Source organism: Chiroxiphia lanceolata, chromosome 4 (genome assembly GCF_009829145.1).
Source record: "Chiroxiphia lanceolata isolate bChiLan1 chromosome 4, bChiLan1.pri, whole genome shotgun sequence".
Taxonomy (NCBI): Eukaryota; Metazoa; Chordata; class Aves; order Passeriformes; family Pipridae; genus Chiroxiphia; species Chiroxiphia lanceolata.
Window position 1 is genome coordinate 70,650,369 of NC_045640.1, and position 12,310 is coordinate 70,662,678.

The 12,310-nt window shown below is 42.0% G+C and overlaps 1 protein-coding gene across 1 annotated transcript in view; it reads right to left on the minus strand.

Annotated features, from left to right (window-relative positions):
• SPATA5 (spermatogenesis associated 5) overlaps window positions 1-12,310 on the minus strand; it is a 167,675-nt gene that overhangs the window by 25,985 nt on the left and 129,380 nt on the right. The window contains exon 15 of the mRNA XM_032685188.1: window positions 7,337-7,501. Coding sequence (XP_032541079.1) covers window positions 7,337-7,501 — 165 coding nt within the window. The remainder of the gene's footprint in view (window positions 1-7,336; window positions 7,502-12,310) is intronic.

Sequence of the window (12,310 nt, forward strand, 5' to 3'; positions counted from 1 at the left end):
AAAGCTTCTCTGGGCAACCTGTGCCAGGGCCTCACCATCCTCACAGCAAAGAATTTTTTCCTATTATCTAATCTAAACTTACTCTCTTTCAGTTTGAAGCCACTTCCCCTTGTCCTGTCACTCCAGGCCCTTGTAAATAGCCCCTCTCCATCATTCTTGCAGGCTCTCTTCAGATACTGGGAGGCTACAATTAGGTCACCCCCAAGCCTTCTCTTTTCCTAGCTGAACAATCCCAATTCTCTCCACCTTTCCTCAAAGGAAAGGTGCTCCATCCCTCTAATCACCTTGGTGGCCTCCTCTGGACTCAGCATATCTAAGGGGAAAATAATATACATGTAAGGAAGGATAAACTGAACACTGACTGATAGCCAGACATTGTACACTATTAAAAGTAATCACAGCAGCCACTTAAGCAAGTCAGACAATTACTAATTTTAAGGGCATGAGAAATGGCAATGGATATGCAAGAATATTTAGCTCCCTCCCTTCTCCCCCATTTACAAAAACTACAAATCAGTGATTTAATGGAAAATAAAACAAAAACCTCAGACATATCTTTTGCTAATGTACTAAGACATACTCAATATTTACAGCAACTTGCATACGTTGAGGATCTGGCCCTGAAGTTGGCATATAAGAGTGAAGGACCAGGAATCGATTTACCATGAAGTGCAATGACTTTTTGGTGACTTTCTCTAATTTTTATGCCTTGTCTTATACTTTAGGACTAGCGTTGAGACAAACCCAAAGCAGCAAGTCCAATCCTAACCACATACCCAGTGACACATCATAACTTACAAGATCAAGTGCCAGCACTACAGGTTTAAATCAGAAAAACAGGTCAGTGTGAGGAAAAAGTGCTTATTATTTTTCCTTTTCCCTTTTTTAACATAAAAGCCAGTTCTGCTACTCTGAGCTGATATAAGCATTTGTGTTACATAAATGAATACACTTCAAAAGGCAGAAATAAGCCAACATTTTCAATTCCTTCCTGATCACTGCAAATGCAATTTTTACTCGGAACTTTATATACCCTATTTGTGACCATTACTGTAGTTAGAGCGTGTGCTTTAAGACATTGAAGAATAATCCCCACGCTGTCTGATTAATAAAAAAGAAAAAAAAAAGAATAAATTAAATTAAAAGTTGCTAGAAATAACTCACAGGCAAAAAATAAAACTCAAACAATAGCAGTATCCTAAAGAGACATTTTTCCTTCAGGAATGAATTCCCATCTGCTTTTAAAGAGCAACATGTTTTTCCATTGCTGGGAATTACAGCCAAACCCAGGACAATAAAGCAGCAAAGCAGAGGGCAAGTGAAGCTGGCTATCAGTTTAGGTCTCCCTTTTCTAAGCCTGTTTGTTGGTGACAGCTCAACAGTCCCCTGCTGTGCTGGCAACACACTCCCCCTCTGCTACCCTCAACAAAGGGGAGCTCCTGGATACTCTGCCGTGTGTGGAACAGGGAAGGCAGGGACAGGGAAGGAGACAAACAGTACAATCGGTGCTGCTGGTAAATTCGGGCATCTCCCACAGCCTCAGTGGGTTTGCACAAGCTCATGGGAAGGGAGCTTGCCCCTGACACAGGTGATGCTTCTATGGATGTTCTTTCTCCGAACAGGGACAAAAAAACAACCCCGCAAAGGCACAGGGAGCTTTACGAGGAAAGGAAATCTCAAGTTTGAGAAGCAGTGAAATTCATACCTCAGCACTGCTTGGTGCTCATTCAAATTCCCCCTGGCTTTTTTTCCCCCAGCTTCTCTGAGGATCACAGTTCTCTGAGTTACTTAGGAAGCAGTTTCCACTGTATTCCTCCTGAGCCGTTAATGGGTCTGACCTTTTCAAAAACGCTAATGCCCCTTCAGCCAGATGCATTAAATCTCCTCTGCTTGATTAAACTATTAGCAAATCATTATCTCACTGAAGGAGAGAAGGTTCTTTCCTAGACGGGCTTGCCATGCATAAATTTTAGTGCAAATACTCCTCTCTATACCAAACCTTACATTTTGCATAAACATGCTGATTGCTAACCAGGCTTTATATGTTCCCAGGGTGAGTGCACACAGTACTGTATCAGGTCTCAGCTCAGACACAACAGTGATCCAGAAAATCCATCCACTTTTGGCAACAAACCTGCCACCCCATCTCTGAAAAAATGCGTGATGGGAGCCTGATCTTTCTGAAATGCCTGAAAAGGAAAGTCTGGAGGAAAAGGAGAGATGGAGTAACACCACAAAGTCTTGTTTTCAGCACTGCCATGCCAATGAGTGATCACTCACATACCCAGGTGCTCGTGCTGCCCTCGTTCCCAATCTGCCCAAGCACATTCTGCACGTACGAGGTTCTTGTGAGACCAGCAGCGAGCAAAATCCCATGGGAAGTCCTGTGTAGTTAGTTATTTCCTTTCCGGTGATTCATCTCGTTTATCCCAAACACTGACATTCGGAAAACATTCCGAATGCCAGGTATTTCCTCACCTTCCAGCCACCTGTGCCAAACACATCCTTAGCACTGATAAACGTGTGTAGGAAGGCGGTGATCCCGTATTACCCATACTGGATGAAGGCTGAGCCTCTTTTCCTCACCCACCCACACAAAAATGTTCGCTTTGCAATGAGTGATATAAATTAACAGATCCTCTGCATCATTCCAAGAGAAACATCAGGAGTTCATCTGAGGCCTTAATCTTGCTGCATTGCAGTTTGACAGTGTTCCTCACTTCAAAAATCTGTAATTTCACTGTGATACCACATCTTGGTGTGGAGCTAAGCTGTGCCTTCAGAAGGAAAGGCCGTCCAGCAGTGTCAGGTCAGAGTCATTTCAGCCCCAGATGCTTTAACTACCAAAGAATATTTTCAAATCACACATTTCTGATGCGACATATGCATTTCTTGGTGGCATTTTAGAAGTACAAAATCTGATGGCCCAGTTCCAAAGCATGATGTGTTCAGCACCTTTGACACCCGCTGAATCCAATGGGAATTGAACGTGCTCAGGATTTAGCATAACTGAGCAGAAAAGCAACAAACGTTTACATTTAAAAATTAAAACCCTGAGCTTCAGCCAGGACAAGATTTGAATGGTATACTGGTTTTTTTCCCCATATAGAGACTTTATTCTTTTGGGCTTTTTTTTTAAATTTTTTTTATGCCTTCACTTCAAAAAGCCAGAGTCTCTTTTTAGGCTACTATATAGGATTGAATTCATTGCCCTTTAAAAATTCTAGGCAGAAAGCCTTTTCCTTAAGTCTGGAAGATCTTTTTCTTCACAGAAAGCTAGATGTAAAGAAAGTAAAACATCCTTATTTTTCAAATGTCCTTTTTTTCCCCCTATATCTAAGCCCTCTCTCCCCTTTATTGCAGATGTTCTTCATTAAAGAGACAATTTTTTCCTAATCTCTTAAAAGACTCTTTACCCTTCTGTACACCTATGACAGAACTCATCCTCATTCCTTTCATACTTCGTACCTTCCTCTGTAAGAGAGAGAGGAATTTGGAGAGGTTTTAGTTGTTTGGGGTGTTTTTATATTAAAGTTAACAGTTTAAATATGTCAATATCTGGTAAACAAGAACATGCACGTTTTGGAATACATATTTTAAGACTCAAAGGCTTGAGCTGATTGCAGCTAGTGTGCTGCTGCAAAGACCTTTTTTGGCATCAAATCTGCTTTTAGTTGAGCCAGAGTAAACCTTCATCAGCTTGCTTTTCTTCCCCTTCATTCTCTGTGCTCCCATTGAGAGTTATTGCAAAGTGAGAAAGATATTTTTTACATTAACTGTTCTGCTTCGCCTAAGAACCAATGAAAGATTTACAGGTTCCAAGATTCCCGCTTTACTATTGTGTCCTGTAAGCATGGAAACTGATAATACTATAGAAACCACGCCAGCCTTGGCTTTCACCATGACCTGCTTTCCACCAATTTAAAAGCAGTCAGTCTCATTATCTTAGTTCTATTACCGCACTCGTCTGAAGAATATTGTCATCATATCCAGATTATTTAATTTTTTATTACTTCTAACCAAATTCAAACTCAAAACAACTCAACACTTGATTTCAGTTCCTGCCTAAAACTCCCTCTCCGCTACTGTCTTTTAAATTTTAACAAAAACATTATCTGACTGGAGCTCAGACAATAAAAGAGGGTCCCTCACTCTACTAGGTTTATTTTCCTTTTTATCACCTACTTTCTGGAAAAAAAATATTTCTACAGTGGGGAAACACTGGCTTCATCCCTTGCTCATCTAAGCCCAATTTAAAAACAGTGGAGCACCTGAGTTTGTGGAAAGCCAATCTTTCCTAAAGATGGGTTATATGGCTGTAGCAGCACCATGAAAACAAGCAAAAAGGAACTCACACGGCTTGTACTTTGAAACATCGCTTTTAAATACTTCTGTGGCCGGATCTTTAATTAGTCCTACTTTAGTGAGAAATCAAACAGATAAAACTTCTCAGCATGAAGTACAGCAGTGAAAACGCTCTAGGAAAAATCTGTGATCAAATTGGGAACAACCTCAGAGTGAAGACATCCTAATTATATAAAACTAATAAAAAACATTAAAAAATATTGATAAAATTTGGACCTCTTGAAATTTTGCCCAAAATAACATGCAGAAACACTAGATTAAACCTTATAAAAGTTTCGGTGCAGCATGATGTTTGTTGTTTTCACCATTTTTATCACTTTTAAGGACTTCTCCTCTGTTCCTACCAATTTCTCTCCTGATTTACAGACACTGAAGTATCCCTGAAGCAGAGCCTCAAGCGCTGCTGCATAGCACTGCTCCAGAAGAGGCTGGAAATGCAGATCAAACTCAAATTCAAGTATTTCTAGAAAGCTGAGAATTTGTTGGACCTAAAAGCTAATTGTACAGACATTGCCTGTCTAGTGCCCTTTTTTTATTACATTAAACTTCACTTACACACGAGAGAAGGAAATTGTAATTCACCCTCATAAATTATCTTCCATCTTCTTTCACATGAAACAGTGGGAAGTAATCACCCTATTTTGCTATCTTGATATATCTTTAAAGGTACTCATTAAGAGAAACGTGCATCCAGCAGGTGAACAGAGATAACTGGTCATAAGTGATGACAGGCAAAAATATATGCAAGTATCTGATCTGAAAAAGGGCCAAGTTGGAAGCCAGATGCTCACTGAACTATCCGCTTTACTGGCTTGTTTATTCAGCTCACGGCGGGATGATTCAACGCATCTTTACACGCAACTCCCTATTCATACAGCATCTTCTAGTCACAAAACCAAGCATTTTCCATTTCTTTTTCTAAACAAAGGGTAGAACAGTGGAATGGGAACTTGCCATTCAGCAGCGGAAACTATTTGTAAAGCTGGGAAGCTGGAGACACTAGGAAGAAAAGGCTTTAATGAAACTGGCCACTGTGCGTGCCAACTGCCAAGACTTCTTATGTATTCTTCCAAGGAACACTGACTGAGGCTTTTTCTGTATTTACTCTTTGCATCCCAGTTATTATAATACTTTGAATGATGCAAAAGAACAAAATTCATGAGAAATGCTGTGCTAGAAACAGGCAGCCCTTTTTTCCCCTGCAACTAGTGTGTAGCTGCACTCAATGACCCATTAACTTATTTTTGGTTCTGTACAAAGCCAGCACCAAGACATTTGCGACTCATTATCAACCAGGCACAGGAATTCACCACTAGAGCTTCAGCTGATCCAGATTCAAAGGAAATCCCCATATGCTTTGCTTGGAATTTCTAAAATACAAGCGTTACAGTTGTTGCCTGGTAAGACAACAGTTTCCATACACAACGGAGGATATGTTTATATTTATGTTTTTGGAGGCTTGTAGCTCAGCCAGAGGCAGAGAAATTTCCCTAAGGCAGCAAAAGCTGTATCACTGTCACCCAGATATGAACACAGCACTGTTTCAGGTCACTGCTCCAAAGTGTGGGGGCAGTAGAGCTGCAACAGTTTTTCAGACCAACACTTAAGCCTGAAACCCTTTTCATTGTTGCCTTTTTTCCATTAGGATAGCCCACATTGTGTGGAAATGAGATGTGCTACACAAACCAGCCTTGCTCTCTACACAGCTTTCATTCATTCTTTCCCAGAGCACAGCCTGTCCTGCGCTGTGGAGGAGAAAAGATCTTCTGTGTTCAACGTTGGTGTCCCCTGTGACACAGGTTCCCAAAATGAGGCCGGAGCACACTCAGCAAGGCCCTCAGCAGCAAGAGGTTACTTAGTAGGCAACACAGCATTTTACATCATACCAGCATTTGAGTGATAACTCAATGAGCCGAAATCTTGCCTGGAACATCATATTCAATGACCAGTCCATTGAGAAAGGCCTTCAGCATTACAAGAACCACACAAACACTCCACCATCACCCTCTCTTTTGGACCAAGACAAAAGTTTACCTTATTTCCCTGCCCTTGTAAACAGCACACTGAAAGCTGGAGAGCTAAGGCAAGCACATCACATTTTCCACTCTGCTATGGAAAAAGCAGAAGGTGACTATGTAATTAAAGATGTTGCGATAATACACTAGGACTGTTTACAGGAAGGTGGAAATTCTGGTCTTTCGTACCTTTTAAGGGCTTGACTTGGCAATCTTAATAACATTCTTTGAATTTTTGAAGTAATATAATTACTCTCAATTAATTAAAATGAGGAAAGAATGAAATATCCTTTCACGAGACACTGACATGAATAATATTCAGGGAGCAGAGTGGTGACCACTAATGTACTGCTACTTATTGTAACTGCCAGGTAGCAGAATCTGAGAAAGTTTCTCCTTCTACCCAGGACAGGAAATAATTGTCTGACATTCATTGTCAGAAGGTAACTAATAGCAATGAGCTGTAACAGTAAAGTGCAGCTGTGAGGTCCTGATTATATGAAATAGGAACACAAGCTTCAAAGTGACCAGTGACTGCCTTGCAATTCCCCTACACTGTTTCATAACTCCATTTGAGGCTCTCAGTCACAATCCTAAACTCAAAATATCCCTGGGGATGTGGGGAGACCCAGGTGAACTGCCTGGGGAGTCTGGGAGCACTTGCCTCTGCCTCCCTCCACTCCTGGCAGCACATCCTTCATGAGGCCACCTGGGATCATACTGTGGCTCACCTTGGAAGAGACCCTTCCTTTGGCAACAATCCTCTGATGGAGATCTCAAAATAAAAAAGCCCCAGATTGCATTCTGCTATCTGAGCAGAAACACAGAAATCTCTCAGCCGTTCCCTTTCACAATTCCGACCAGCACTTGGAGAAGGCTAAAGGGATGGTATCTGGATGATGATACTTGAGTTCAACTTAAACATCGTTTTGTGTAGCGACTCCAGAAAGTTTTACCTCTGCTCCTGAGTACTTCTGGGTGTGCTCAACGAGCTCAGCTAAGCAGACTTCATCGCTCACTGGCATGAACTGAAAATGAAGTTTGAAGATCTCCCTGCGAGTGGCTGCATCTGGCAACGGCACGTAGATAATTCTGTCTATTCGTCCTGGTCTCAGCAAGGCCTACAATGAAATCACAGGAGAAGTTATAGCACATCAAGAGAGTAAAAACCACAACTCAAAACCAACACCACCACCAAATAAGCAACAATTTCAGCAAAAGCAATAAGGTGCACAAGAAAAGACAGTAAGGCTACTCAGCTTGTGAAATACCAGTTAATGGAAAAAAGGAATCATAAAGGAGCTATAATCATTTTCCTAAAATAATACTTTTAGACTTGTTGCAAGGTGTGCTGGAATGTTAGGGCTTGGCAGACGGACAGGTGGCAATGGACACATCCCAAGTTCAGATCTTCCATCAAGACATCAAGTGGAGAAAAAAAGGATTTTTGAAGTGAAGCTTACATTCTGAATTCATGTTGCTTTATCCCAAATTATTAGAGCTGCATGTGCTTACAGAGGAACAGATTATTCTGACAGGCTTTTTATGCAAAATAAGGTAACAACAGACAGAGGCCAATGATGCTCAGCTTCAAAACAGGAGATGGAAGGAAAAAATTTCTAGAAGAGAAGCACAGCCTTGGGGCAGGTCTTCGGGGAGGCTGTGGAAACTCTTGTCCTCAGGGGTTTTATGGCTCAGCCAGAGGAAGCCAAGCTCTCCCTGATCAGGTGCTGGCAATAGTCCCACATGTGCAGAAGGGGGATCACAGGGCCTCTGGAAGCTCTCTCTAACCAGCATTTCTGTGACTCTGTACTTTCTGGACAGGGTCAAAAAGTAAACATTGTCTATATATAAAACAGTTATATCCGATATACAGGAGAAGCCAAGCTCTTAAATACATGAGAAGAGAGGAAACTCATTTCCCTATATTTATAAAAAAATCTTCAAGATTCTTGAAAACCATCTACAGTAAAAAAAAGTAAAAACCCTCCCAGCCTTTCTTACTTGATATATGAAAAAAACTCCATAACACAATAATCCTGTGCATAGCGAATGCACATAAATAGTATTTAAACTATTTTTTAAGAACTGAACGATGTTTATAAGATTCAGCATGTAACCTAAATTGTTTTTATGTTATGCTTCTCCCTTGGGCAGAGTAGTTTGAGTTCCAGATGACTAGAGATATTGCATGGCTGTCCTGGGCTGTCAGCCAATAAGTCTTTTCCCAGCCTGATCATGTCAGTGAAAGTCATGCTGAAAAAATAGTAGGAAAGAGCTTTCCTTCCTGCACAGCATTGATCAAGTTAACACCCTTCCTAGAGTTTCTTTAAAAAGACTGTTGTGGTGCTTCAGAGTGGAAAAATGTATCCTGAATGTTAAGAGATGTCTTGTTATTTTTAAAACAGAACATGAAAACGCTCAGCAGAAAGCACACGGCACCATGGTGTGCTGCAAGGAGCTGTGTAAGGATAGAAGAAGGAATATATGTGCTGGGAAGACCAAAAGGTCTGTATCCATCCCTGTACCCTGTCCTTGCAGCGGTCAGTGCTAGATCCCTACAAAAGAGAGCAAGAAACAAGTTGTCAAGAGCACTCCCGATACATCCACCAAAGAACTCAGCTCACTGCTGATAACTCGATGAGTGTGTAATTCAGTGCGTGTTTGTCAGGATGTTGCCAATTTTTGTCAAGGCACTTGAAAGAGAAATTTGCACGTTTCAAGACTAGGCTTGGAGGGAGAGGAATTATTACTGCAATTGTATTCTGCATGCTCTTAAGGAAATGCCCATAGCTAATTCTATTATTTAGAAGAAGCAAGAGATATTCATGTGAGTATGGTGGTGTGCCTCTTTTAAATCAAGGCAGGTTTCATCAGGACACCCAGATAACTGGAACGTTTCCTAGAGCCAGCTTAACTTCCCAGTGATGAATGACCAGGGCTGTTGTGCAAGTGGGACAGGAAAAATGCCTGGTGCCAATGAGCTGGGGGCAAGCACTCCATTGCCTCGCACTGGCTTTTGGTTCTGAGAGTCTCCTAACACGACAGAGCACCCACACTGGCAAAGCACAACTGCAGATGTAACATAGAGAATATACTTTTTTTGGTCAGTTACTAGAAAATGTATTTCCTCCAGTTTGTCCCCAAAGGTTTGTGTTTTATATATAGTCATAGCTGGAGGCCCAAGTTTTAAACACGCTATCACTATTTTCTTGCTACAATCAGGCCTCGGGACCTTGCCCAAGATGGCCAGATGTGCTGGGAACTGTACAAAAAAAGCACAAATCAGTCTCAGCAGCGCTTGCTGCTTATATTGACACAGACAAAAAGGAGAGAAAATATTCTGTAACCTCAGCTTGAGACAAGAGTCAAATTCCCTCCAGCCCCCAGAGACAAAAGCAGATTGAACCGAGCGCTGGTCTCCACCAGCCTTCCCGACGTGGTGACCCTGGGAGACCCTGGGCACAGCTCTATTGCTCCTTGCTCTGTTGTCACCACCTTGTCCCTTTGGCAAGCCACCAACCCTCTACGCTTCTGAGAAACTAAAAGCAGAGGGAGAGGGTGAGGCAGGAGCCTGCCTTGATCCATCCTGTGCTACTGGAGGACAAAGCCCGGGTGAAGGGCCATAGGGGCTGCAGAGCTGCTCTGCTGCCGATGCTCAGAATGTAACTGGAGAGCAACAGCAAGTCAAGGCCGCTCTGGTTTGCAGGGTGTCATGTTGCTCTCTCAGGTCTTTGGTCTCTGTGTACTTCCCATGGAGGTGTTTTTCCTTTCCGGGCAAAATAATTCAGGACTTAGGACTGAGCTCCACGTAGAGGTCAGCAATAAGGGAAAAAGGTACCCCTCATGATGTTTTTGCTCACTGGAGGACAGTGACCTCTTTCTGGGTTGCTTAGGGGAGCCTGCTGTGGCATGTGGCGTGCACACCTGTGGCAGCACTGTCGGCTTCAACACCAAGGCCCGGGTCATGCTCACCAGCATGCTGGCAGCAGTGCCGAGTTTGAGGGATGCTGGCACCACCTTTTTCCTCACCACCACTTTTCACACAGACCTAGAAGCTACATCTTTTCTCAGTGGGATGTTGTGTGATCCAGGCTCTGCTATGGGAAGGGTTTTGGAGATGGGTGCTCCAAGCATGCCATGACTTTCACAGGCCATTCCAGAAGATGGAGCTTCAGTCTTGCAATGTGCATTTGGAAAATTCTGAGGAGAGTGACAAGGACAACGAGGTCACCTCTGGACCAGCCCCACTGCCCGTAGGTGCACTGGGATTTGGTGACGACCCACTGGCGAGGCACAAGGTGAAGGCACCAGGATTGATCCTCGCTGTGGAGCTGGAGGAGGAGGGATTTAGCAGGAGCAGGCGGTGTCTTGGCTGAGCAGGAGGAGAGGCAGGTGGGGGAGGGTGAAGAGTTGAAGTGGGGCTGCAGGTTCAGGCAGATACAGCTGCACAAAATGAACCGCTCGCGGCTGGGAGATGCAGAAGCGATTTGAGGCGAGGAGCACACAGAAGGTGGGAAGTTGATGGGGCCAAAATTAATTGATGTGTGCGCAGAGCTACATAATTCACTGATGTCGAGATGTGAGGGTTGCATAATTTACGTCGGCCAGGAAGGGCACAAAATTAAGTAATTGGGGTTTTGGTAGAAACCAGAATACTTCAAAACCAGAACACTTCAAAACCAGAACACTTCATGCCATTAAGCAATTCTTTTGCAGGTTTATGTAATTTTTTTTGTTTTTACCGCAACAGTTATGAAAAGGGTCTAAGTGCACATGCACTGAAAGGTTATTAGTGGTACATAGGTACAGTGTTCTTCTGGGAGCACTAAGGAAGTGGGATAATTGTCATGTAATACTTAGTATCATCAACGGCAAAAATACATTTTTATGAAGAAGAAAGTGCTCCCCTTTCAAAAATACACAGTTCATTTTTTTTCATAATTAAAATAAGAGTATTTCTTCAAAATACACCACTGAAAAAGACAGCTAAGTCAAAAATGTGTATTTTGTGCGCAATTATGAAGCTAATTATTTCAGGAAAGAAAACTTAAACAGGTAAGGCTGGTAAAATATTTGTGGTTCCTATTAAGATGGACCAGAATTAACCTTAGGGCTTTGCTAATTTTCCTCCTCCTCCTCTTTTCCTTTTTTTTTTTTTAAAGCATCTATCTTTAGTTAGCTTTTCAAAAATCACATTGTCAAAGAAAGCAGAATTACAACACTGGCAGAAGCAGACCCAGGTGATGAGCTTTCTGTGGGATAGGAAAAAAATAGCTTTCCTACTGACATACCTCCACAGCCATGCCTAATTCACCAAAAGCATTTTTAATCAGATCTTACAGAAAAAGTTACGATAAACTGTGCAAGAGGGTGACCTGACATTAGAAAAAATAAATATAATTAAAAAAAATCCCAAAACAAACAGTGAATGGCATATTGAGGTGTGTAAGAGAAAGCAAGTCAGTTCAGCAGGTACCAGAGCTCATCTGGAGAATCAGTGCTACTGCATGTTCTCTGCTGCAATCAATCTCCACAAGCACGAACAGATTTTTATACAACTTTTCTTTCAAGTAAGTACATTGCTTTTAAAGCAGAACCTAAAAAATGCTACTAAAAGTTTAATTTTTGCCTTTGGAGTCCGTTGGGATTAGACCAATGAGATGAAAATGAGATGGATGAAATGATGAAAATGAGAGGACTGGAAATAGTTAATTTGCAACCAAATCCTTCCAATTTAAATTTACAATTGTTATTCATGAACCCTAGTTGTGGCCCCTACTTACACAGAGCCTCACTACGCTACAAGAGATGCTCTCTATCTTGTAACCTCACTGGGTAATGCAAAATTGTTTTACTTTCATCATTACAGTATTTGAGTATTTCTAAAGCATTTTAAAGTCACAGGATGAATAGAATCAGACAATGGC